The 27862-nt window shown below is 45.4% G+C and overlaps 1 protein-coding gene across 1 annotated transcript; it reads left to right on the top strand.

Moving 5' to 3' along the window:
- Nucleotides 1–122: 122 nt before the first annotated feature.
- On the top strand, nucleotides 123–27862 carry ABTB1 (ankyrin repeat and BTB domain containing 1). Its single transcript, XM_048315694.1, has 12 exons — nucleotides 123–260; nucleotides 2043–2105; nucleotides 3196–3251; nucleotides 4306–4450; nucleotides 6264–6423; nucleotides 7335–7380; nucleotides 8398–8514; nucleotides 13205–13320; nucleotides 18635–18733; nucleotides 19310–19477; nucleotides 22380–22580; nucleotides 24354–27862. The coding sequence occupies exons 1-12, from the start codon at nucleotides 205–207 to the stop codon at nucleotides 24558–24560; spliced, it is 1434 nt and encodes a 477-aa protein (XP_048171651.1). The 5' UTR covers nucleotides 123–204; the 3' UTR covers nucleotides 24561–27862.

Here is a 27862-nt window from a genome sequence, read left to right on the forward strand (position 1 = left end):
GCAGCGCGGCCGGCAGCTGTTCCTCCGGGCCGCAGGGGGCGCTGCGGAGGCGGCGCTGGGCCGGGCGGGCGGTGCCGCCGCCGTGTTTACAGCGCCCGCCGCTCCCGCCCCGCCGCCGCTGTCCCTCGGCCCGGCCCGGCCCCGCGGCCGCTCCTCCGCTCCCCGCGTCAATGCGGCGCCGCCGCCCCGCGGCCTGGGCCGGCCATGGACACCAGCGACCTGTTCACCAGCTGCAAGAAGGGCGACGTGAGCCGCGTGCGGTGAGCCGGGTCGGGCCGGGCCGGGGAACGGGTCCCTCGCACCGCCGCTGCCTGTAACCGCCTTGGTCAGCGGGGCGAGCGGGGCCGGGCCTGCCGGGGCGGCTTCGCCTTGCTGGGACGTGTTTACCGGAAGATCGTCCCGGCCTCCCCAGGGCGGCTGCCGCCGGCTTGGGGCTCCCCAGGGCGGCCGCGGTGAGGGGTGCGGAAAGGGCCGCTTGTTTGTCGTACAGAAATGCAGCTTGTTTGCACCCCAGGAGCTGGGTGTGCACCGGGTCTTTGCCGGGGTGCTTAGCTTCGCGTGAGGTGTGCCCGGTTCCGGCAGGTGTCTGAGTGTCGGGCAGACACTGCGTACTCGTGGGTGTGGATGCTGCCTGTGGCAAATGTCCTTGCACCAGGCTCCTCTCCAGCTGCTCTTCCTTTACCGTTGGAAATGGTATTTGTATTGGTAGGAAGCTGGATCCCTGGGACTCAATCGTCATGGAAATGTTTAGACGCCTTGTGCTGTAGACTGTGGGAGCATCTCTGAGTAATACGGGGATATGAAAATTTCAGGTCAAGTTTCCTTTCTCATCTCGAAGCAGCACAGCTTAACTTCAGTGATTTTGGATCAGGAGGCAGATGGGCTTGTTGTCTGCAGGATGAATGCAAGGTCCTTTTCCTGCGTCTCATGGTTTGAATCTAAAACTGTTCTTCACCTTTATATCCTACTTGATTCTTCCATCTCTTAGTGTGTGATATGCCAGATAATCAGAAGCAACCTCTGTTACAGGGTGCTTGCTACTGAAAGATAAGTGTGCAGATAGGTAAGGTCTGGGGAACATTGTTCTCTGTTGTGATTGTGTTCGATTAAATCGTTGCAAGCAGTGAATTGCAGGTTTACTGTAGAAAGAGGGGTCTGAGGGATGGCCTTGCAGAAGTTTAAGATGACCTGTATGGACATAATGGTGCAGAAAAGAGAGTCTGAGAATGCTGTCAGAGCAGAGGGGACAGATTGACCACATGGGACTGAGTAGAAAGGAGCTGAGTTGCTTGGCATGTTGAATATGGTCAGAGGAACCTGAAGTTCTAGACAAGAAAGGTGAAGGGAGTGAAAGGGAGGACTCGTGTGGTGGGTGATAAAAAACCAAGACTTGAGAGTCTTGGTGAAGGCTGAGAGGGACTTTAACATGTGGTTGTTGCAGTACAGGCTGTAACAAGACCCAGGCTGTGCAGGAGATTTGTCTGCAAGGCAAAGCCCAGCTTCTAGATGTGTCAGAGAGGGAGTGTTGACAGCATCTGATCTAGCCTAAATGTGCAGGACAAGGAAGTGGCAGGATTCAAGAGCAGTCTGGAGTGACACTGATGTTGTTGCTTTTGTCAGGAAGAGCCACAAGCAGGATGGGAGTCCAGCCTTGACCTTGTAAAATTGGCCATTTATTTGTAAGCATCTAGGCTGGGAGTATTGTTGGGGAATGTGAAGGTACTGCAGAAGTACTCGGGCTTCTTTTGGGATTGCTGCCCTGTTAGAGATGGGTTTGAGTCCCCTCTTCCCCCATGTGCTCCACTTAAGATTGAAGGGAGCTGCCAGGCCATGCTGTAGAACACCATTCTTTGGGTTGAGGATTTGGCTGATGCCCCTTCAGCCATAGCTGACAGCTCCCCAAGTCCAGTGCAAGGTCCTGTCATACCTTTGGAAGTTACTCTATGAACTTGAAGTTACATCTTCATCTTCTGAAAGAGGAGAATGTGACTGAGTGAGTAGCTGCATGAAGTTGTAACTTTGCTCTCTCCCTTTTCTTCCAGATACCTTCTTGAACAGCGAGATGTGGAAATTAATGTCCGCGATAAATGGGACAGTACACCCCTGTGAGTGCTGCAGCCTGGAGCACTGGCTGGGCGGGGGGTAGGGCCTTCAGAGCTCCTTTACTCTCTCTGCATCAGCAGCTATGAGCACTGTTACAAAATGTCTCAGGTTCTGCTTTTTTGGGAACTTTGGCTACATAGTTCTGCTTCTCTTCCCTGTGGGTGCTGTGCTAAATGCGTCTTTGTCTCCTGATGTGACTGGGGCTTGCTGTAGTGATGCTCGGAAGTGGGGTTTTGTGACCAAATTACCTGGGTTAAACACTCTGCTCTTGGCTTCATTAGGCTTTTTCCCCACCAAAGACGATGGCATTCTAGCATGTTTAGCTTGGCCTGGTAAAATGCCAAGTGACTGTGGGATCTCAGTCTGTCTGGCAGGGCTGTGAACATGCAGTAGGTTGTGAGGAATCCCCCTGGAGGTGCTGAGGAACATGCTGTGAGCTTTTTACCTCCCTACAATTCCAAAGTACATTTAGACATCTGCAATATATTTAGAGTAGAGAATAACTTCCCAAAGTAGAGGTAGACTAACATTTGGCTGCTGCAATGCATGCTACAGTATTCTCCTATTTAGTAGGACAGTTTGAGGTCCTTGTGCAAGAGAATCATGAAAGGCTTAGACTGTGAAAGAGAAAATAAAACTCATTGTAACTAGAACTTAGGGGAGTGGGTTTGCTGTACATCCAGTGTGGGTGCTGTTCCCTCCTTGGCATAGCGTGCAGCAGTCGGACTGACAACAGAAGGAGCAAGGAGTGTTTCTGAGAATTCAGTGGACTGCTGAGTGCCCATGAAATGATCTCCTTTAAAATGAGGATGGATTTGGCAGCTGGTGGTGCAACAGAAGATGCTGAACCTTGACAAGATACTGGGACCTTGAGATCTCCTTGCAGTGCCTAGGATTGCTGGGAACAGATCCTGCTTAGTCTGTTGCTGGGGTCCAGCTTCTGTGCTATTCAGTAGCAATTCCTCACTCCTATGAGGTGTTGGCCTCCTAAGCTTCTCAGGGATGCTCAGTGCTGTGGTCTGTGTGGGGTGATGTGCCAAAACACTGAATTTACTTCCTACTGCATCTCTAATTTTCTTTCGTTGTTGTCAGGTATTACGCCTGCCTGTGTGGACACGAGGAGCTTGTACGGTATCTTCTAGCCAATGGTGAGCAAAAGTGTCCTGGTATGGGTGCAGTACCTTTCTCTGGTCCGTGTGGATTGTATGTCCTTCTAACTGTCCCTTATGGAAACTTCTTCTGTTACAACCAACCATCTGATCAGCGATCTTGGGCTACAGAGGGAGCCCTGCACACACCTTCATGGTCCCTTTTGCTGGCCATTTGCAGCTTGAATTTGCTTCTTGAAATTGCTTGAAATTTCTTGATTTGCTTGAAATCCTGAAAGTGCACAGAAAGGGAAGCTGTCTGTGATGGCTCAAGGCAGCATGACTTTCTGAAATCACAGCTGATGTTTTGTGAGAGTGCAATGGTATTGGGAATATGCTGATCTGAGAGTTGTACTTCATATGAAGAATTGTCTGTGTAAAACTTTCTTGTACTCTATTGATAGCCTGGCTTTGTAAGCAGGACTTAATGGTGAAATGCAAGGGATTTTGCTAATCTCAAGCAAAGCAAGACCAATTCTTCAGGCAAAGTGCCTGCCCATTTGGTTCTCAGCATCTAAATTCCCCTATGTACATAGTGTTTTGCCAGAGGAACCAGAGTGCAGTCACATCTCAAAAGGTTTGGTTTTCTACTGCATTCCCAGCATCTTAATCAACCACTTGTGTAATTCTAAATAGGAAAATGCAAATACCCTCCAAATTTCTAGCAGATTCTAACCTAAGGAGGCATCTCCCGTCTTATACAAAGCAGAAATACTTTTTAGGAAGAGCTCTTAACAGTCCAATAAATGATTACACTCTTAGTACAGTGAGATTTGTCTTCCCAGAACACTGCTGGAGCCATGCTGAGAGGCTTTTTACACGGGTCAGTTTAAACAAGTCCTGACTTCTTCAGAAAGGGGTTCGTCTGTGGGAGAGCAGCTTTAGGTTGTACACATATGAGGGAAGCTCAGCTTTTGTAAATATGCTCATCAGCAGAGGGGACCACAGTGAAATATGTCAGCAGCCAGAAGTCATATTTGTTTAGTGACCATCTGGGGACACAGGAGAAGGATCTAACTGTGCCTGCTGGCCTGTGCCTGTGATTGTTTTACAGGAGCAAAGTGTGAGGCAAACACTTTTGATGGGGAACGTTGTTTGTACGGAGCTCTGAGTGACGCCATCCGCCGGCTGCTGAAGGAGTACAAACAGATCACAGCCAAGTGCATGAAGAGGGACTACTATGATGTCTTCCTGCAGCGGTAAGGACATGAGGCGTGTGCAGAGCATCCCGTCAGCCTTCCTGAGCGCTCTTTTCAGGGCAGCTTTGAAAGGCAACTCATCAGTACCCTCTCTCATTCCTGGGCATGGAGAGCTTCTTAAGGGATGTCCTCTGTGCCTTAAGGGATGATCTCCAGGCGTGTGTGTGCATAGCCTCTTGGTACAGAGTCCAGGGTCAACAGAAAGCTGGTCTTTATAAAGCAGAAGCACTAAGGTGTCATCCTTGACTGTCAAACCAAAATCAGATCCCTAAAACCACATCAGCAATTTAGAATAGTATGTCAACTGAAATTAAGTTTCAGGCCTGAAGGTACTATAACTTGCAAGCTGAAGTTTTCAACACTGATAAAATGTTTCTCATTTGTGAAACAGAGCACTTTAAGAAGCCTCAAACTGACTCACAGTGACATTGCCCAATCCTTTTTTTTTGGTTATTAAACTTTATTAAGATACTTCTGAAGGTTGCATGTCTCACATTGTACTAGAGCTTGAGTGGCAGCCTAACTTGCTCAGGAGTAGAGGAATAGTTTCAAGCTTTTCTTCTTGCTGTTTGTCTACGCTGATACTATTACAGACTTGCTGGTTGGTTTTTTTACTGACTTACAGATGTTAAAACCTTGTTGTGTTTTTTTTTATCTTTGAAACTGGAGTGTTAATAAGTCCTGGAAAGATCTGACAATCTGAAAAGAGGAGAGGAAGGAAACTCATTTATTTGAGTAAAATCAGATTCTGTCTTCCAGGGAAGTAGAATTTTGTAGAGTGATTTATCACTGCCCTGGTGACTGTGGCTCAGATGGTGCAGGGTTGAGCATACATGAAAGCTAAAATGCACTGATTTCTGCTTCTCGTTCAAGCAGACCTTGTGTTAAAACTGAAACAAAGAGCAACAGTTGGGGGGAAAAAAGTAAAAACCTAATGCTTCTGTTCGCTTTGGGGCAAGACACTAGAAGGAAGGGTGTTCTAGTGGCAGGAGATTGAGATCAGCATTCAAGACTCTGACAACATCTCTGTGTGTGACCCCACACCTTTCTGTGCCCCAGTCCAGCTCTCCAGAAGGAGTACAATGCTTGATGTCCACCTGATTTGACCTCTTGGGGATGTTTGTGAGGATATATATGCAAGGACTGATGGGCATTAGGAAACACTGGTGATGGTTGCTGTAAACTCTGGAAGTAGAAGTTTTGGTTTTTTCCTTTTAAAGAATGAAGGTATGGGCATGCAGGCATAAACAAGGCTTCACGTCTGATGTGGTAATTGCCTGCATTTCATGCCTGTCACATCCTTCCTTCTTCTGAGGGTGAGTGACCTCAAGTCCTCTCCTATTTGTTACATGGTTAAAGTGTGCACACTGAGAGTACCCGAGAGCAGGAAAGTTGCATTTTACTTTGTAGCAGGGTAGTTCTTTTTGAAAGTGTGCCCTTTTGCAGTGCTTTTTTTGACATCTGACAATTTAAAAGCAGAACTAACTTTTAAAGATGTGCTTGGGGGCAACTAGTTCCTCTTTAAAATCGGTTCCCAGCATTCAGGTGTTCACCTAAGGCAGGAAGGTTTCATTCTCCAGCCGCCTGGTTGCACTAACAAAACTCCTTTGAGCTATGGAAGGGAGTGAGAGACATCCCACTCCAGTGTGTGAAGGACCAGCCCTGTGCTGGCCATCCCGCTGGGCAGAGAGAGACTGCAATGCCCGGGGGTATTTGTTCATTTAGACCTAATTGTACCATGTTCCCCACTAGTGTTACTCCATTCTCTCCTTTTTCATGCTGCAATGAATTTCCCTTCTCTGTGTTCCTGCAGGTTGCTGGAGCAGGGTTACCAGAGTGACATTGTTTTCATCGTTCATGGCAAATCCTTCTGTGCCCACCTCTGCATCCTCAGCGCTCGCAGCGCCTACTTTGCAGAGATGTTTGAGACCAAATGGAAGGGGAAGAACATGATAGTGTTGAAGCACCCACTGGTGAGCAAGGCTGTGCTTCCAGTTCTTTTCTTTCTTTTGCTGTTCCACCTGGGTGAGGAAAGTGAGTAGGAAGGACGGTTTGAGGGTTAACTTCCACAGTGAATAGCTCCTGGGGCTCAGAATGACCCTAGTTGAGGAGAAGGGCTTGTGAAGGCACTTCATGCAGTAAAATAGCATCTTATTGAGATAACAAAAGGCTGCAGACTGCATACCTCCCCTTTGTTCCCTCTGTCATGGGCTCAAACATATCTTAATTAGTTGCAGTAGCAGGTAGCTGCTACCATCTGCCAGCTGCGTCACGACCCCTCTCTGGGATGAGTTGAGTCTGTCTAATTCCTGGTGGACAGGTGGTCTGTGGTGAAGACATCACCTCAATAATTGGCACTAATTGAGTCCCTTTTGTTGCCTTTGCAACAAGAACTAAATAGGCCATAAGTGCATTCCATCCATTAACCACCCATACTCCAGCACACATTTGTGTAACTTGACTCTGGTGGTGCAAATCCTCTTGTGACAAACATAACTCCAGTTTCTCAGAACACTGCTCTCCTCTCTCTTTGTACAAGAACAAATCTTCTCTGGAATTAGGAAGAGGTGGAAATGTTTATGATCAGTAAAAACCTGTATTTTACAGAGCCTGTATTTTACAGAACCATGTCTCTGGAATTTTTCCATTAGTCAGGTCCTGTCCCCTGAGGTACCTGAGGGATTGGTATCAGTTGAGACAGTGAGGAGCTGTGTAAGCCAGGTGGAGTGGCAGCATTAGTTATATGGGGAGCAAGAAAATCAGATGCACTGTGTGAGTTCTTACTTAAGATTTTTTTTTTTTTTTACTTGTTCAGGATCATGTTTCAAACTTATGGTTAAATTCGTGGTGATTCCAAATGTGACTTTCTCTTGTTTTATTTTAGATTAACCCAGCAGCCTTTGGTGCCCTTCTGCAGTATCTATACACAGGTAAATGACTTTACCCTCTGGTGTTTGTGTACATGGCTGGTGAGCAGCTGTCTGTGCCTCTGCACTGAGTGGCACAGGCTTGCACTCAGCAGTGTTTGGGTGCTTGAGTCGCCAACAAATCCTCTCTGCTGGCAGAAAGGGAGAATGTGAGCAATCACCAGCTCTTCCAAGATGTTTGTACCTTTTGCCAGTTGTTGTCCTGCCAGTAATTATACAGTCAATTAAAACAAAAATCAGCTTAGTTTGATTGGTTGGATGGATTTGGAGACTGTATTTCTAACTTAAGGAAGGAAAATCTGTCATCTGGTATAACTGTATCCTAAGGTGGTGAAAAGCCAGTTTCCCATGTAGGACTTTTTCAGTTTGGCAGACCTGAGCTGTGTGTGCTGAATGCTTTGACTACTTTCCAGTACTTTTTCTGAACAGAAGTTGATCCTAAACCTTCTATGAAAATGCCCAATGCTGTATTGTAGGCATGCTAAGTGCTGAACTATCTCAGGCCAGGAGGTGGTGCCAGAAAATAACATTGTCTTCAAGGCTCTTCTTTTCCAATACAGTGTGTTCAGAAATGTTCCTTGCCACATTTTCAGTGATTATAAAAGATCCTGAGATGAAAACTTGTGAGCCTGAAGTCTATTCTTACCCAAAGCTGGGTAGCCAGTGGTGGTGGCAGTGATGCCTGCTGCTGTTGTACTGCTGTTTTTTGATTTTCTGAGAGAATTAGACATGTTTTGTACAGCCTGTTTGGTCTCTGAACACTTGAATGAAGCTATTAGGGTAAACCCTGGAAAGTGGAAATGTGAATTAAATGCCAAACTGTTACTGATTTAAGTAGTGGGTGGTGGTGGAATACCCAGTCTTAGCTTCTGGGACTGAGTTGTGAGTGGATGCTGAAAAGTGAGGCAGTGTATCTAATTACTGAATTTCTGTGTCATCAAGTCTTCAGACCTTTTTTTTTGCCATTTTTACACCTAAGTCCTGTGGATTAAGAGAGCTGAGTGCATTTCTTCTTGACAGGTCGTCTGGATATTGATGTAGAGTATGTCAGTGATTGCAAGAGGTTGGCCAAGCAGTGTCGGCTGCAGGACCTCATCGATGATTTGGAGACCAAATGTAAAAAAGTCTATGAATTTGGTAAGCATTTGACTTGCTGTTGTCTCTGCTGTGCCTGTGTGCCCTTTCAGGGAGAAACAGGAAAGTGTGATGGTGGATGTTTCATGGTGTCCTTGGGGCTTCCAGAAAATGATTCTCTTGTGGAATTTCCATGTTTGCATGGTAGTTTTCAGTCATGGCCTTTCTGTAGGGCAGCTGTAGTGGTTTCTGACATATGCATGTTTATAATTTATATTGAATGCTTTCTTTAGAGTAGAGCAGCCATGGCAGCAGGACTTTGCTGTGGTTGCCAGCACTCAATTGAGCATGGTGGAGTATATGTTGGGAAGTGTCTTCCAGCAGAGAGCTTGTTTAAATCCCCAGAAAGATAAAATATATACAGTTAGAAGTAATTTTCTGCATTTATCTGACCCCTAACCAAAGTAAAATTTTTGATAATTGGCCCAAAATGGGTGCAGAGGGAGATACAGCACTTTTTTTAAAAGCAGAGAAGTATTTCTGAAAACGTGTATATTAGTAACACGTGGATGTGCCAAACCTTAAATGAAACAATACTCTATTTAAGGACTTTTTGTTATCCAAATAACTTGTGATCTAATCATGACATAAGCTTATTGCATGAAAACCAACAGTTGGAATCAAGCTAAGGGACACGTGAAGAAGAATCAAAACAGCACAAGTGGTGTTAGTCACGAAGCAGAAAAAATTACTGGATAACAAAACCTTCAGGCTGAAAGCTTCTGATTCTCATTCTGTGCTCTGAGTTAACTCCTTTACTTTAATCAAGTTAATTTTGATTTGAGAAGAGATTCCAGTCTGTAGTTTAAAGTCAATAGCATCTTCTTCCCTGACCTAAGAGGCAGGGGTGTACGTGTTCCACCTTTTCGTTTTGAATACAAGTTGTGATTGTTCAGCCTCCTGAGGTTGCAGAGCATAACTGATAGAATACTTCTGGCTCAAGAAGTTCCTCATCTGCAAATCACATGGAAGATATTACCATGTGCAGGTCTCTCTTTAGGCATGTGTAGTTGTTTGGCGGTGGTGGGGTACAAGATTACCATGGTACAGCTGTTGCCATATAATGCAGGGTGCAAGTCCTTATGGAAGCTGTGTCACAGGTCTTACTTCTGCTGTATAAACACAAATGTAAACATGGACCTGAAGAGGTTAGAAATGCATTTCTTGGTATCTATAAAAACTGTAAGGCATCAGTTTGTATTAAATAAGTAGCGGAAAAGGGGAGTGGTGAATGAATATAAAATAAAAACTACTCAGAAATCAGGTAACAAAATGATCTTGTGTCATCTTTTGATATCAGAGTAATTCCGTGAGATGCTGGAGATCTGTTTTTTCCTTTTTATCTTTTTCTCCCAGGACCTAGCTGAGACATTCCACCTTAATTCATTTAGTTAAAATCTCATATAATATTGTGGAAGGAAAAGGTGCTTAAATTTGTGAACTGCAAAAAAGCTGACTTCTTGGTGGGTTTTCAAATGGAAAATAATGAAGTAAAGTTTCAGGTTAATTGGACGTTTTAGATAGAAGCACCACTTGGAAATACAAAAGCACTGGACAAATCATTTAACTTCTGTGTTCTTTGGAGAGGGAACAGTTTTTCAATTTTGAGGCCTGACAGAAGACAATCAATGGGTGGTTTAAAGCACCGATGGAAGTACTAGGCTTGATTTTTATTTGTGACAGGTTGGATTCAAAGAAATAGAACAACTGTTAAAAGTTTGTTTCTTAAATTTCATGTGGAAGCCAGGAAAACTTGATTCTGCAGAAAGGCATATATGTAAGAGTTACAGAAGTTAAAAAATTGGAAAGATCTTAGATCACATTGTGTCTGGCACTTGAGAAAGCATGACTGTTCCTTTGAATGTGTTAGAAACCTCTGCCTGTTCCAAGTGCTTGCTGTGGAATAGAACTCTGATTCAGGTCTGTAGAGCAGGGTCATGTCTTGCTTCTGTATTATGAAGCTGAAACAAGAAAACAACATGAACTCGAGCCTCTGCAGCTCCACTGGATAATTGCAGTGTCTGCAATCTCATTATCTAGCGTTAATCAGTATTTCAAAAGCACTTAGTATCTTGGCATGCACAGACAGTAGTATCGGAAGAGGATGACCCAGTGCCTTCTGTTGCACCTGAGACATATTTGGGTGCGAATGCTTGCCTATTTTCCCTTGTGTGTACATTGTGGCTATAACAAGAAAAAACTACTGCAGTGTTTGGAAGAGCTCAAACAATTTGTCCAGAATAAGCCATAATTCTTCCTTTAGAAGTGCATGTATTAGAAAATAAATGTTCTGCAGTTACTTAAGCAAGTTTTAGGGCAAAAAGGGTGAGAGCAAATTTGATATGCTTGCCTTTGTAGCAAAGACACTGGATGTGCAGAATCTGTGGTTGTAGCTAATTGTGCCATTGGGAAGATGTATCTGAGTGTGGCATCATTTTGAAGGTTTTGGGAGTTTAGTGTGGTTTTTTGTGGCTCTTACATTTTGTGGTACATTGGCTCAATGTAACCAGAACACTACAAAGTATTGACCAGGAAAACCAAGGCAGCTGATACGTTGGTAGGTGATGGTCAGTGCTATACAGCTGTGCTAGACTGGGAGGAAACCCAGTCTCAAGCTCAACCACACTGGTTATTCCCTCCAGCTCCTTGCATTGTTTATGTTGCTTTTCTCAGAAACCCCTTCATTCGTCTTTCTTGCATTCCTCTTTCGTGGTCCCTGCTGCTTGCTGGCAGCCAGCAGCTTATTCCTATTTCACAACTTTGATTTCTGTTGTCTCTGTTAGGAAAGATTTTTGTGTGACACCAAATGCTGTGCCCTTGGATTTGAAAAACGCAGTGTCTGAATAGATTTTCTTCTCAGAAAAATCACTGTTCTTTTGTGTCACTGGGAAAGTGCACAGATGCTCTGTGTATCCCAGGAGAAGAGCTCTTTGCCTTGCCTTCTTAAAGCTTGCTGGATCCATTAGCACTTACAGAGCCTGATCTGGTGACTGTTACAAGTACTACAGAAATACAGATGTTTCTCTCTGCCCTGAAGAATTTCTAATTGCGAAGTAAGACATTTCCTTCTCTCATGCTGATGTATAAGTGGTCAGGGCTCTTTGAGAAAATGCACTCAGTCTGGTTTGTGTTGGTGCCAGGCCTCCTCTTAGCTTATTTACCCTGGAAGTCATCTATCTGAGGGTAGGATTTCGTGCTAACAGGGCAGCCTGTCTCCTTGCTGGCAAGCTTTGTGTATAGCAATCATGGTGCCCGACTGTTTTGTACTAGTAGATTATCCTTCCCTTTCCAGAAATCTTTCTGGGATATGCAGCCTATGGAGAGGTACAGTGGTGGCATATTTGAAGGGTGCAGCAGTGATGTGGAGGAGGGGGTGGAGATCTTGTTTTGTGGCACATCGTGGTCTTGTTTCGCCCACGACCCAATGGAGTCATCTGATGGAGCTCATGTAATGCTGTGCAAAATGTCAGGAGAAATGAGGTCTCAAGGTGGCGTGATTCACCTGTGAGGGGTTTTATGTGGTGAATCATACCTGTCAGAAATTCTTCTGAATGCTTCAGACTTAACCCTGTGTCTCTCTGGCTCCCAACAGTATCTTAAGGCTTCCTCACCACAACTTTGCATTTTCCAGTGGTGCTCCATCTTTTTTCACATGCTTCCTTGTATCCAGGGACTCTTGAATGTCTTACATGCTCCAGTTCTCCCCCCAGACCATGCTGACCTGGGAACAAACCTGAGGTGGTGAGCACAGTAGCCAGAAACAGGAAAGGCTCTGCTGGCAGCAGCATTGTATCACAGTGCATCTATTTTGGGCTGCCACTGGTTTGAAGTTAGAGTTGGCTTCTGTGAGCTCCGCAACAACTTTAGTCATAGCAAGACCACTGAAGTATGATCATGTATTTTTGCTTTTTTGGGCTGTTTTGTTGTGTAGGCTGATTTGTTAAGACAGGAAGACACACTATGTCTGAAAAAGACAAATGAAGTTGCTGTCTCTGAAGGCTCTGTTTGAGCTCTTTGATGATAGTGATGCTTAGTTCAGGCACATGCAGGAGTCTGGGTACTTTGGGGTCTTTGTGCTTTAGGGATCTACAAACAGAGAGTAGAGGACAGACTCGCACCTGCTGAACTTATTGACTAAACAAGAATAAATCCCTTTGTTCTCTGCAGTGAAATCAGGATGGCATAGCTGAAATGGGACCCGGTGGAAAGCACGTTGACAGCAGAGAGGCATGGAAGCAGATTAACTTAAAAACTCCCTGGCATGGGCTTTACCTTAGGTGACGCTGTCAGCTGTAGGAGTGGTTGACTGGGGAGGGCAGTGTATAAGTGGCTCCTACAGGGATCAGGGCAACCTGATCCATGGTCCTTAATTGATGACGTGGATCCCAAAGAGCAAGTTGGGCTTGAAATGTGCCTGTGACAACTTTGTTTTCCACAGTTGATATTCCAGCATAAGGAATTCAGTGGAGGTTTGAGAAGAGACAACAGTACATGCATCCCCTTCTAGCCCTGCTCACTGGCTGTACTGAGGGGTGCTGAATGTGTGTGTGCGTAGAAAAATTGTGTGTGTTTTGCAGTAAAAGCTGAACAGCAATAACGCTGGTTTTCCTGGAGTGTCTTTTATCTAAATGGGAGAGAATGTTTGTAGAGGAATTCAGGCATCTCTGCTCTTTTGTTTTTTTGCTTCTTCCAGTCTCTTCCAAGCCAGGGACCTGTGTGAAAGTGCTGACGATTGAGCCCACAGGTAACTGCCGGCTGCAGGAAGATCTGGCTCTCCTGGCAGACTGCGCCCTGCCAGCTGAACTGCGGGTAGGGAGCACTTCTACTCCTTGTGGGCTCTGTGGGGCTGGGATATCTGCTCACTTGTGCCCACTCACATCATTGCTATATAGGCTTCAGTGCTTGCTTGTCTCCTGGTGCTCCAAATGGTGAAAGGCTTTTATTGCTTGGAAATGCCATAAAATTATATAATGAGGCTGTCAGTGCTGGTCTTTCCCCTTGGATATTACCCCCAGCGGGGATCTTGGTAAATAGAACCCTTTCCATGTGGTTGGTGGGGATTTCCCCATTGAATACAATGGGACAAGGCCCCCAGCTCTTCTCTTTGCCGTCCTTCTTGAGAATTAGAAATGTTGTAGCAGCAGGCATTGGTACCCAAAGGGATATATAGGTGGAAAATGGCTTGCTGGGCTTGCTTGCTGGGAACTGACACACTTCAATGGAGAGGTGCTTCCAAACCCTGATAATATTTCCAGCAGAAATGTGAGTCCCTCTGAAGAGAATTTAACTTGACTGGCCATAGATCTGTTTTTCCCAACTATGTCTTGCCCCTCAGAAATAGCCCCCCAGATTGATGATCACTATGTTAAAATACCATCATATTGTTAGTTAGGATCGTATACGTAGATCTTCTCTCCCATTTGCAGAACAGGAAAACTATTATTTTTCTTCATTCTTTCTGCATCTGGTGTTTTCTGTAATATCAGCAGATTTATTTTGCTCTTATGTATGTCCTTTGTTTCCTCTTTCTTATACCAACTGCTGTGTTTAATAACATGGACTCATTTTAGGTGGATGCTGTGCCCAGAGGTTGTATGACTGAGTGATGTAGCAAGTTTTGTTGCCTTTCTCTTTCTGTTCCCTGCCAAATAAACCTGCCTGGTGCAGAGAGAGTGAGAATGTGTGTGTGTGTGTGTGTGTGTACATGGATAAAGTTTCTTACCTTAATAAGCCAACATGTTTTGTGCTGGCTTTTTTCAGATATATTTCACTATAGAGTGGGTTTTTCTCCATCAAGTTTACAACTACCGATTTAGAAATCTCTCCTGTGTAACCTGCCTCCTCCAAATAGCTGTACATTTTTTTGTGGCTTTCAATATGCTTTTCTGTATGTTTGCAGGCTTTAAAGGGAGGTGATACTATAAATAAGCTTCAGATTACCTCCCCAGGAATTAAAAAAAGGATCACGGACCCCAAAACAGTGAGATTTACCTACATTTTAAGTCACTTCACAAATAAAAAGAATACTTCCTGTTTGATTGCTTGTTTCCAGACCTTGATGGCATACTCCTGTTAAGCTGTTCTTCTAGAGTTAGGAACACTTTCCTTCTTAATTCTTTCATGTAGAATAGGAGCTGGAAGGAAAAGAGGAAACTTGGAATAATGTAATCATCTGACAGTGCTGTGAATTGTGAGCTGTGGTTTCCTTGCTGTGTTCATTGATTGGCATGAAGGCAGCATTAGAGTTATTACAGCTGTACAAGTGAAGAGGGAATGGGCACACACACCTGCTCACTAGAGAATCTGTGTGCCATGCACAAGTGTGGGTGCTTTGTTTAAGACTGATAAATTCTAAAAGATTCCCATTTTTCTCTCTCTAGGTACTTTTTGTTTGTTCGTTTTTGTTTGTTTGCCATTTATCTCTTATTCTATTGTTTTCAAATTGTTAAATTCTGTGAATTGGGCACCTTTGTTCTGGAACAGAGGCATTGCACATCCTCATTCTTGCAGGGTTTGCTGCCATACAAGGAATAGTATACAAACTGTGTAACCTAAAATGTCAGGAACAACTGCATAGTCACACACAGACATCCAAGTTCTCAAGAGAAACATACATTATTTTTTTTTTCCAGCCTATGCAGAACAAAATAGGTATTTGGCTTCTGGATAAAAGCCAGCATTTCCAGAATTTGGCAAGAAACATTTTGAGCTGCAGCATGTCATGTAATGCCGTATTATATGAAATGGGGATGTATTCAGCTTTCTGTTTCAGTATAAACAAATAATTTGCATGTAATGTCTTTGATACTTGGATGATGTAGGAAACTTTGTGCATTCCAGTTTCACAGTTAGTGATATCTTACATGGCTGAAACAATAATGATATCCAGTTACAGCTCATTATTATTTTCTGGAGTGATAGCTGTCTATTCTTTGAAATCTCAAACACATTTATAATTCTGGTACCTTGTTTCTCTTTCCTGTTTGTGTTTGAAAGCCTTTTTTTTTTTCCCCAATGTTTCCTTTTACAAGTGTGGTTGTTGTCTCTGTTTTGTTTTCAAATAGTAATGGCCAGGATTTTTCTGTCCACAACAGCTGCTTCCTCAGTTTGTTGCAATAAAATTTAGCAGTGACGGATTTAAGTAAAATACCATGAAAAGCCAGGCAACTGTCAAAACCCATGTGGCTTCCCACTGTCTGCCTGGTTCTTCATTTCATATCTGCCAGGTGACCTCTGAGTTGCAGACTCCAGGGCTTCCAGTATATGACACTGTAGGCACATGGTTTCCTTGTAATTGCTTTCAATTACCTTTTAACTGAGATCTTATGTTCCAAACCAAGATGAAATCAGACTTAAAAGGGTCAGAGTTTGCCATGAAATAAATACTGTTCTTTCCATCCATGTTGACACTTGGTGTGGCTGCAAAAAAGTGACCGTTTGCCACTTTTGGCGTAAAACTTATCTTATAATGCATAGGAAGAGCAGTTTGAAACGAGTAGATGGGTTCCGTCTTGTCTGTCTGCACCTGTGTACTGTGCTTGTCCATGGCAGTGACTCCTGTGCTTTGCTTTGCCTGTTTGGCAGAGGCAGATTAACTGAAATATTTACAACATGTTTCCAATTTAGTTTTTTTTTGTATCCAATCCACTTGCGTCTGGTTGCGAGCTGCTAATCTTCTCTTGGATCACCAACCCCTGTATTTTGTGTTGTAATTTATTTACAATTTTCTTGCTGAGATAATCTGGCCAAGGTACAAATTGCTGCCACTGATTTGTTTTGTATGTTTTTGCCTCCAGCAACATTTCTATTTAAGCTCTAATAGGAAATTTGTAGCAGCAAAGACTTGGTCCTCCACATGTGATGGTGGAGAGTGAGAGTATTGAGAGTATTTCTATATGGTGATTGAGTTACTGTGGATGTGTTTGCACCTTGTAGGCTGGACTGTGTTGTGCTTCCTGGGCAGAATACTTGACTTTGGCAGCTGTGCTTTGCCTGGACAGAGGCCTGTGAAGGAGCTTGTATGAATAGGGGTAGTGGGAGGAATAAGCCAATTTTCTGCAGGGAGATCCTGCAAAGGAGATTAGATTCCTCAAGCATGACAAGGGAGGAGAGTAGAAGTAGTAGAGACTTGAAAGGAGAGTAAAAGGGAAAATTCTGCAAAGCCACTTCATGCTGAATAGGAGAAACAAAGACATGAACCTGCTTTTGTAATAAGAATTGAAAATGACCTTGTAAATCTGAGCAGCAGAGTGGGGACCAGGCAGGGCTAGAAGCAGGAAATTGAGCCCAGAGGAATTTGTAATTCAGGAGACAAACTCTGAGACAAATAAAACTCCCATATCCATTCCAAAGGGATGGACTCCTTTTAGATATTTACCTTTGGACAGTGAAAGGAAAGCAAAGAAGGGATGCATGTAGGAGACGTGGTGTTTATCTCAATTAATATTCCTGTGCCACAGAGTGGCATCTTATCAAAGTTTGTTGCTAGGTTTGTTTTACCTGGGATTTGTCTGCAGATCTGTAGCCTTCAGATTCACGTCAGAATTTGTAGGAGAGGATGTGGAAGCTGTGGGCGCATAGGGTGAGGAGAACAGCAAGGCAAACAGAACAGGCAGTTGCATCATGATACTGGTGTTTGTAACACGTTGCCACAGAGTGAGGCTGTGGACCTTGGCTGGGACCAAGGACCAAACCCTTGAAACGTGAGACACAGATAGTAGTAAAATAGAAGCCTGGGGAATCTACAAATGGGACAATTTCATCTCATCTTCAGTGCTGGAGGTGCCCTTTGTGTGGCAGCTGTATGAAAAGCAGGTGATAGATCAGGTGGGCAACATTCCTTGAATTGCTGCATCTCTTCTGGAATAAGAGTTGCCCTGTGGAGCAGGACTGCAGTAGAGAAGTGCTATGGAGAGTCAGCATTACTGCAACAGCCATGTGCAAGATTTGCATCACTGGACTTCTCCTGTGATTAGGAATCAGAAGCTGCCAACTGTTGCTGTGGACAAAGAGTGTGGTAAATGGGTCCAGATTGCCATGGTCAGTGGTGGTATGAGCTTTTGCCACCTTGGTGCCTTGCCACATCCAAGAACCTGTTCTGTGAGAAACCTCACTGAGCCTGGCTGAGAGCTCCCACCCAGTGTGTTCCAGTCTGTGTCTTTGTTTAGCTCAGCAGGGAAGAGTCATCTGGCTCCTCAGTAGAGCTGAAAGTCAGGTTGGAGGCAGGTGGGTTGGAAATGGACAGTCTGCTATTGTGAGTCTGGTCTTTATCGTCAGCTCAGGGTTTTCCTGGGTGCGAATTTGGGATGTAATTTTCCTGGATGAAAGACAGCAGGAATAAATTCCTTGTCCCAGGTACCCCAGGGGCATGTGTATGGAAAGCAAGAACCAGAGGAAACTTTTTTTTCCAGAGATTGTCTTGGCTGCATGACTGTGAATATAAACTTTTTTTTACAGTTGAATTACACTGTATATAGAATAAGGTGAAAGGGAAAATATTTGGAAGTGTCAATTTAAAAAAAAAATACGGCAAACAGGTTGGGGTTTTTTTTGGTGTGTGCTGTCATTGTTGGCATGTGGGACTGGGTGGAGGTGTGTTGTTGTTAAAATAATTCACTTGAGTATTAATACTGCAACAACACTATCTTTGGCTGCAAATCAAAAATCTAAAATGTGCTTTAGCAATGTTGGATTATTCAAGTGAGGCAGTAATTGTAGCCAGACCATTTCAAACTGGTGTATACATGGATGTAATCTATACATTATTACATGTACCCTGTAAAAGACTGGTCCTAAGCTCCAGTATGCTTGCGATACCTGCTGCATGAGGTAAACTTCACCTCCACGTGTTAGATAGCAGAGAAACACTTTCCAAAGGTGTATGGAGAACCAGGAAATTTCCATGGATAAAGGAGGCAGCTGTAACTTGTACCAGGAATATCCCTTATTAGCAATGCAAGTTCTTCATTTCTGGACACTGGAATCTGTGTTCAGACCATCTCTGGTGCTCTGAGGGAGTAGAGGGATGGCATTTTCTGGGAAAACAAAAAAGTCTGAACTTGGAACCCTGAGCATGTTTAAAGCAGGAGTGTTAAAGGAAGGGTTTTCTGGTTTCTCTTCCTAGGTTGGTTTTGGGGAGTTGCCATTTGACAGCACTGACAACTTCAACAGCTGTCCTGACGTGTGTTTCCGGGTGGAAGATTACAACTTCTTGTGCCATAAGGTATGTGCTTGTGCTGTACTTCCTTCTCCTCCCTTTTTGCTATGAATCTAGTCTACTTGTGTCCCCCACTCCTTCTATGCTGGATACACTCTGCAGTAGCAGCCTTGATTCAGCTGGAAAACTGCATTTAAAGCATTTAACAAAGCAGCAAAGCCTGCCTTTCTTGCAGACGTGTGGAGATAAATTTATAAATTCAGCTACAGCATTCACAGCTGCAAAATCTGCTGCTGCTGGCTTATGAGTTCAGTGTCTGGAGAAGGAAAGTTTGATCTGCAGATGAACAACTGTAAGAATGAATTTTGAGATCCAACCTCAACTCAAGCTCCTGCCGTAGGGCCATGCTAATTTCGAATCTCTTGAATTTACCAATTGTGTTTGTGGTTCTGAGGGTAGGTATGGGTAGAATAAGGTATGGAAAAATATTGGAGATATAGCTTCAAAATGTAGGGAAAATCAAAGTTACAGAATCTGAACTTCTGAAATATCTTTGAGCTGCTCTGACACCAAATTAGTAGTGCCCTTTGGTTTGGTGCAGTGAGCAAGATGCCAGTGTTTTGGTTTTTCATTCCTCTCCAGGCATTTTTCTGTGGTCGCAGTGATTATTTCAAAGCCCTCCTTGAAGATCATTTCAGTGAGAGTGAGGAGCTACAGACACAGCCCAGCATCCCTGTGGTGACTCTCCACAACATCTCAGAAGACATCTTCATCCGGGTCCTCTACTACATCTACAGTGATGATACAGAGGTGAGGCCAGCCTTGGTCCTTCCTCCAGTGCTGGTTAGCTCTGAGGTGTTTTCAGTATTTTTCTAAATCTGGAGCAGGGTGTGCATGTATATTCTTAAATTTCACTGGCCTACTGTGCTACCTCACTTGTGTCTCAGGGATCCACATACTGGGATGCGCTGTTAGCCAGGCAGGGTTGTAGTTCACGTGCATGATGTTCAGGAAGCAAATCCCTAGTCTTTTATCCCATAATAAAAATGTGGAAATTAGGTTGCACGCTGTTTATTGACGTGATAAATACAGGGCTTTGCAGCTTTACCTCTTGAACTCCGTGGAGAGATAAGGGAAGCAGCTGCCAGTAGATGGCAGATGGAACACGTTTGGAGATGTGGATAGGTTGAGAGATTCTGCTTATTTACTTTTGGCATCATAGCCTACTTTTCCATTTGTAGCAAGTCATTATTTCCACTGTCATTAATCACTGGGGTGGGCAAAGGTTCCACTGGGAGACCAGTGCCTTGCTGTGCTCAGTATCGCAGGCAGTAACAAAAGAGCCCTCACCCACTTAGTTTTCAGCCTAATGGAAGGTGCAGCAAATCCCGGCATTTAATTAGCTTCCTGCTTTGGTTTTGTGGCAAATGCTTTCAGCTGGTCTCGCTGGAAGATCCCAGAACACATTCTGGCATCAGGGCAGTGACTGGAGATGCTGCTGCACCTGCCAGTGTCACTTCCCCCAAGCAGTGCTTGTGCTCTGGGTTGGGTGCACATGCAGAGAGTGCACACAGCTGTGACCTTTTTTTTCTGCTGATCTGTTCACCTCCGGGTAGAAGTGGGGAGAGTGTTTGGCAGGCAGCAAGGGCAGGATTGCCACTGGTATGCCAGAGAGCAGGTCCTTCACTTGCCTGCACTCTTCCCTCAGCCACTTGCTGAAAGGGCAGGCAGAGAGGGAACAAAGCTGCTTGAAGATCCTCCTGACCTTGTGACTGCACTGCAGCCTGACCCTGTTTCCTTGCACCTCTCCAGTCTGCCTCCCTCCTCATGATGACTCATAGGAAGGACGTTTCCCAAGCAGCTCTTGCTTTCCAAGGGGTGCCTCAGGTGCCCTGTCTGGGCTTGGGTCAGGAGGACAGACAAACAATAATGCGTAGGAGTTAAAAGGATCTTACTCATATGTTTTGTGTGCAGAATGGTGCATAGCTTGGGCTTCAAACCGAGCAGCCAAGATGTGAGCTTCTGCAGAGAGTTCACCTGTCATGAGTAACTACCAGAAAAAATGGTCAGGAAGACAGGAATATAGTTTAAGTTCCACATTTACATGTGGAGTGTTCTCCCTGCCCTGTGTTTCTCCAGCCAAGTATCAGCACTCTCAGTTCTATGTTTCTCTTTACAAAGGATTTATGGTGTCTCTCTGCCATGCAGTAGTGACAGTGTTTGCAGTTAAGGGGAAGAGTGTGCAGAGGACATAAAGGGTTCCAGGCACAAAGACAAGTTGCTGATCAGAATACTTGGGTAGGCTCGAGGGCAGTTCTTGGAGGAACATTTGCCAGGTTTTCCTTGATGAAGTAGTTGGGAGCTGCAGCCATCAATACTACTGGCTCAAACACTTCCAGCTCCTGAGGTTCCTGCAGCTTATGAAGGGACAAAGCAGCACTTGGTTAATAACCCCAAGAGCTTTGTTACCCCATGTGCATACAGCCTTCATGGCATGGCTCTCCTACATCTTGCATTCTTCTGCCCAGCTGCTGCAGGGTGTTTCACAGCTGGGCCACTTGCTGGGAGCTGTCTCTCCAAACACAGATGCAGACAGCTGTGGGGGAAGAAAAAAATCAGTTATTTGTAGTTGTCAGAGGGAACAACCCTGGATCTAGATATAGATGTGCACAGCAGTGTGTTTGCTGCTCACTAGTTATCAAGAGAGTGGGCCAGGCTGTACCAGTTACCATTCCTCCATCCAGAGCAGTGTGGCTTGGTCTCTAAACGCAAGGGTCCTCGCCTCCTCCGCAGCCAGGGCATGCTGTGTCCTGCAGATCCACTGTTACAGTGGGTGTGGGTAACTGAGCTCTTTGCAATTCACATTAGCAGGAACAGAGAGGCTCTAGTTCCAGGTTAGTGACGCAGATGGCTGACGAAAATAGGATTTGCCCAGCCAGGGAGAAGAGGCTGAGTGAAGCTGGAGGTGGTGTCTCCAACTTTATCTACAACATTTTTTATCTTCAGATCACTTGCAAGTACCCAAGAGGGAAATGGGAAGGTGGTCCTCTTTCTCAAGAGCCTTAAAATGTTAAAGGTCATTCACAACAGTTTCAGTTTGAGCATCTGGTGCATTAATTTAGTCCAGTTGGAACTCATGTTAGAGCTCCACTAGTATTTGATGTGCAAAATATGTTCTTACCCAGGTGGGCCTCACCTATAGTTTATTTTGTGTTCAGTTTTCTGTCCTTGAGTGTACCTCTCTGCCAGGGAGGTTGTGCTAGCTGAGTTAGCAGAACCAGTTTGAGGAAGAAACTTAAGAGAATTTTGCATGTTTTTCACAAAATGTGAGTCCAGCAGTATAAAATGGGAGGAAAAATGTGGGGACAAGGTTCTCTGTCCTGCCAGCCTCTTCTGTTTGTCTCTTGGAAGTATGTCTAGTAAAAGCAACCTCCTGCCACTGTCACACTGAACATTTTTTAGCAGCCAAGTGCACTTTGGTGTTTCAGCACAGCCCTGAGCTTAGCTACAGGGGTTACCTGCAGCATGAGAAACTCCCTGCTGCACTTTAAATTCCTCTGGGGTGACTGAGTGGGAGACGTAGCCTGAAAGACAGAGCTCCTGTCTCTCCATAGTTAGCACTTGTCCAGTAATGGGCCAAACAACACGTTAGTTTCCAGTGACAAGCAGTGTGCTCAGGACTGGGCAGTAACTCCCCTCTGTGCACTGCCAGCTGTCCCCAGAGAATGCCTACGACGTGCTGTGTGTGGCGGACATGTACCTGCTGCCCGGCCTCAAGCGCCTCTGCGGCAGGGCCCTGGCACAGATCCTCGACGAGGACAACATCATCAGCATCTGGAGGATTGCAAAGCTGTTCCAGCTGACCCGGCTGGAGGACCAGTGCACGGAGTACATGGCCAAGATCATCGAGAAGGTACCGAAACACTCCCCATGGCAGTGACCACGTGTGCCCCTATATCTGAGCCACAGAGACAGCAGATTGAATGGTTGTACTTTGGTCTGTAGTTAGTGGTTGTCCTCTCTGGATTAATGTGCTTCCTGAAAATGAGCAGCAGTTAAGGAGCAAAGCACATGGTGAGTTAGGACAGAGGAGGAGGAGTGTGGCAGTACCTTATGTCACCACAATAAGCCAAATTTTGGTCCCTGTCTAGCACATCCCTGTGGAATGTGGGGTGAGAAGTTGCCCGAAAAGCTTTGCAAGTACCAGGGGCAGGTGATTTTCACTGAACTTTCAGCCACTGTGCCCAGAGTAGCCATGGTGTTCCCTGAATACACCAGCTGCAGCCTGGAGAACCCAAAGAGGTGTGTAGGGGAGCTCTGTGCAGGAAATATTTTTTGGTGTTGGCTGGGGGGAATTCTTCCTGGCATGATGCTCTAGATAGGAGAAATCAATGTGACCTCTAATCTCCTCGAGGATGACAAATCAAATAGTAGGGGTTTGCTCAGGGTATACTTTGCTGTCAAACAGCAAGAAGTAATGAATTTAACACTGAAGTTTTCCTTATGGGGCTCCATTTAAGTGTTATCCTGAATGATTATAGCTTAGTCTCAGGACTCTTGGAGAAAGTTGCCATATGGAAGGATAAACTAGCATCTATGAAGGGATTTTATCCTGAGACAGATCTTTATAAATGGCTTGTACAGTTCACATGGGAATGTAACATTTTCACCTGTAGCTTGAAAGGTGTGAAATTATTTTTGGCATGAGAAAACAATGAAGGAAGTGGTTCTGGGGCTGTTACTTTGTTCAGTGTATAGCTTGGGAATGACAGACATAGCCTGTACCCATAGTCTGGCTTCTGAAGAAGGGCTTGAAAGCTGCTGAATATCCCAAGTAGTCATCAGGCTATGGCTTTGCTTGTATGTTCCCCTTGCATTCCCCACCTCTAGCTTGAGTGGGAGTCCTTGGACCCAGCACTGGCAGTGTGCCTTCTTAAGGGTGTTGGCACAGACAGAGCCACCCCAGCTGATGTTCAGACATCAGTGGTTGCCAGCATCCTGTGGAGATGCACTGATGGCAGCAGGGAGAGATTTTGTCAGTGTGGTAGCAGAGTAAGGCTCAGCAACCTGCTGTGCCCAGGCACAGTTCAGTAGCATAGACAGATGGAAGCTGCCTCTCACCCTTCAGCTCACCACACGTTCCTGGGGAACCTGATACAGAATCATTCATGGGTGACCCAATTCTGTCAGGTTGAGTGCAGAGCAGAGCAGCTGCCATGCTGGTGGTGGTGAGGCTGAGTCAAGGGGGGATAGTCATTTGTGGCTCCCAGTTCTGAAACAGGCGCAAGCACTCCCTGGCTTCTCTGCTACAGGACATTGCCCAAAAGTATCTGGCAACATCTCCTGGTTCCTGCCAGGCAGGCTTTTTGGGGGGAATATTGTGCATGCCCGTGCCCCAATACCAGAACCAGGGATGCTTAGTTAGAGGGTGTTACAGGGCATTGTGGGAGGTGCAGGTTGCTTGCAGCTGAGACTGTTTATTGTTGGGGTATTAGTGCCTCCTTTGGATGGATGGCAGGCTGCATCTTCAAGTGGTGTCTGTAGGAAGACTTGGGTCTCCATGTACTCTAGCATTCTTTTCTTTTCTGTGGGATCCCTTAACTGTCTGAGACCATTATCCCAACCCCTGGTATCTCTTTACCTGTCTTCTTGTCTTCCTAATGGTTCTCTTGTCTTCCTGGTGCAGCTGGTGGAGTTGGAGGAGTTTGCAGCTGCTGTGAAGGAGAACGCGGAGGCTGTGGAGGAGCGGCAGGAGACTGACTCCATCCCTCTGGTCGATGACATCCGCTTCCACATCACCAGCAACGTGCAGACTTACAGTGCCATTGAGGAAGCCAACCAGAAACTTGAAGCTCTAGAAAACCTCCTGGCCAGTATAGGGCTCGAATGCTGATGTGTGCAAACCCTGCCTGTCAAATGCAGCTGCACAGCCCTTGCTGCGCTGGCTTGGAGTGCAAGAACATCTGAGTCTGAATGTCCCGCTTCCCATTCTTGGTCCTCCTTCCCATCCATTTTCAGGCATGGTTTCTTTTTAATTTATTTGTGTCTGGACATTCGCATTTCTGGTTTGTGTTTGGTTTTACTTGCGTTTTTTTTGTTTCTCCTTTCAGAAATAGCTCCCAAAGCTCAGCCTAAGTCAGTAGCTGCTCCTTTGTACAATACAGTGCAGAGAGGAGACTGTGAGCTGTTGGGAATGGTGAGGGAGCTGTTCTGGGGACTTCCTACTGCCTGGGGTTAGGACCCATCCCGTTCTGTGGTTCAACAACACACTTCTGGAACTGGCTCATGCCAGAATATTTGTTGAATTACCAGCAGCAGAGGAAGAAAACTGGATTAAACTCTTAATAAGTATATGGGAAAGGAGTTCAGCACTGTCACTGTCAGCATTATAAGACTGGCAGAAGTGGGCAGTGCTTCCCTAACAGGGACACAGAGGTACTTGGCTATGTGGAGGGCACTGTCTTCACCTGCTATTTTAGTACTTAGATGGAAAAAAACCAAAACAAAGTGATTTCCAGGTCTTCCCTAGTTTTTCATTGCTTTGAAGTGCTCAGAATTTAAAAGCTTTCTGAACAAGCATCTTTGGGAATACAGTAGAGACCAGAATTCTTCCATTCTTAGAAAGCAGCAGCTTTCAATGCACAAAAGAAGGGAGAGCAGCCCTTTTTAAGAGGGGAAGGAAACACCTTCTTCTTGGAAACAGCACTTTTCCCTTTATTTTTGTTCATTGTGGTAGGGCAAGGCTGACTTGCTGGTGGGTCTGGGAAGAGGGGTCACTGGAAATCATTTTAAAAGGAAAGGGGCCTTTTGGGTCTCTCACAGGGCTGCTGTCCCACTCTGCGACCTTCTGGCTTTGCTCAGCCTTGAGCCATGTAGCTTCATTGTCCTCCAGGAAATTCACTGTTTGTACTAATGAATGTTTTTGAATCCGTATTCTGCAGTAGGTCGTGTTATCTCGTGTTGTCTGTCTGGATTCCTAATGAGGGTGATGGTGTTCCTTCTCCTTGGCACTAATCAGCAGCTGATAACCCTGCATAAAGCTTGCCTTGCCAAACAGGCTGCCCTTGGAGCTGTCCATCTCTGGAATGGTGTGTTGGGAGAGTCTCAGGTCTCCAGGGCACATGCTGGGCACACTTTCCCGTGCTGTGCTTTGGGAGGGAGAAGAGGCATTGAGTGAAGCACATGGAGAATCCTGCACAGGCTCTGGGCTGCCATAACCAACTCGTACAATCATTTTGGTCACTTCATGAGGCAAGAGCTTGAAATACACTGTTTCAGGTGTGGTTTTATTATGGGATGTGGGAACTGGGCAAGGATCCCCTGCAGCTTCAGGGTGTTGTTTTCTGTAATGGTGGTGGTGCCTCTCATGGCTAAAGAGTTTGGAGATCCAGGGTTTGGCAGGGACTTGCTTCAGGTGTGGATGTATTGAGATGATGGGTTTCCCTTCTTTGCTAATCTCACCAGGTAAGAGGCTGGTACCCCACAGCAAGTGAAAGCTGCAGCCTCACTGCCTGTGCCTGTCCTGCACTGAAGCTGTTGGCAGGTCCATGGGCAGGCAGTGGGCACCACCTGCACTAAGCAGGCTGCACTCAATTCTGAGGAGGGGACTCTGGGCTTTGGCCAATGTGCTTGGGGAAAGCCAGTCTTTGGCAAAATCGTGTGTCAGGATTGAGTTGCACTTAACAGAAGCTGGGGATAGAGCTGGCGTGGGGGGAGCAGGGATGAGGTTCATTGATATAACTGAACTCCAGATGCTTATGCACTTTGTCATCTGGGTTTAAGTGGTGTCTCTTGCAGATCAAGTCTCTGGGGCAGGGGATGGTGGTGGCAGGTCTACTCAAGCAGTCTGTGCTTCAGTTCTGTTTCAAAACCCTTGTGAAGAAGTGCAGGGAGTTGTTGTGGTTTGTTTTCTGCAGTCATACTAGGGTGAGGGTGTGTCCCTGCAGGGGTGTGTTGCTGCATGGAAGCAGCAGGAGTGTGCTTCTGTTTGGGACGGTGACGTGGAGAGGAGCTGTGCATTTGTTGTGTGATTTGTGGAATGTACCTCCATGTCCACCTCTAAGCCCAGTGTGTCTTTGACAGGACCAGCAAAGAGCCCAGCACAGCTGTACTGATGAAGGTATCTCCGTGAACATGGGGAGGGGAAGGGCTGTTGAGGAAGCTTTAATAGGAAGTCCCATATATTTTGGAGGAAGAAGGGTGAAAGAACTGCTTGTTTTCTTGCTGAGTGGAGTGTCAGGCTCATGAAAGCCTGCTGCAAAAACCAGCAGCTTAACGCAGCTGATTCAGTTCCCCTGTGTTTCTCCTCTATATATGGCTGAAGATAACACTGAACATAAGCAGGATGTTTAGTTTATCACATCTCTTCTCCTCCAGCAGAAATTCCGCTTCTGACATCTTTGTAGTCAGCTTTCCACAGCAGTGGTTTGTGACAGCCCACAAGGCTTGCACGGAGCCACCAGGGAACAGGACGTGGCCTTTGCCTTCTGCTTGTACTGAGCGAGATGCAGAAGCAGGATTATCAAGGAATGTGCTAATGCTTTTCTCTGCAGATTCCTCAGCTGCTAAAGGACACTGGCTGTGAGCAAAGCAGGAGGAAGGCAGAGGAGGAGCAGCAGTGCTGGGAAGCATTTTCCATATGGCTGCTCTTGAATAATTCCATTCCTGCGTCCTTAAGCGTGGAGCAAGTGAGGCTGCAGTTGTACATGTGGGAGAAAAGGTCAGCGTGGCCTTTTGATCTGCCTCCCCAGCAGTGTGAGTCCACATGGGCTTCCAAGCAAATGCCTCATCTGTCTGCGTGCACTTAGTGGTCACATCTGTGAGGCCTGTCAGGTTGTCCAATTATTCGGGATCCTTTAACTCCCCCCGTCCCTTTTGGCAAAATAGGGCTATCCAAAAGCGTGCATAAGCAGATGGTCAGCATGCAGGCAAGCTCTCTAATTAAGATGAGCCAGGACAAAACTTAGATTTGAATTCACTTTATTCTTGCTGCAAATAATTTTATCACAAAATAAAAACCTTCTGATTTTTCTTCTGTTGCCAGTGTCCTTTCTGTGTTTTGTTGCCTCTGTCCTTTTTATTTACTACTAGCCACTTGCTGAGTTAAGAAGATTGTAAAATTTACCAGAGCAACATTATATTTAAGAAGAAATGTGTAAGCATGTGTGCAGCAATAAAATAGTCTATTTCACTATA

The sequence above is a fragment of the Corvus hawaiiensis genome, chromosome 11, assembly GCF_020740725.1.
Source record: "Corvus hawaiiensis isolate bCorHaw1 chromosome 11, bCorHaw1.pri.cur, whole genome shotgun sequence".
NCBI classification, from domain to species: Eukaryota; Metazoa; Chordata; class Aves; order Passeriformes; family Corvidae; genus Corvus; species Corvus hawaiiensis.

Coding starts and splice junctions, on each gene's coding strand:
- ABTB1 (XM_048315694.1), top strand. CDS start 205: ATGGACACCAGCGACCTGTTCACCAGCTGCAAGAAGGGCGACGTGAGC. Junction 3,252..4,305: donor ACGGTATCTTCTAGCCAATG/GTGAGCAAAAGT, acceptor ATTGTTTTACAG/GAGCAAAGTGTGAGGCAAAC. Junction 6,424..7,334: donor TAGTGTTGAAGCACCCACTG/GTGAGCAAGGCT, acceptor GTTTTATTTTAG/ATTAACCCAGCAGCCTTTGG.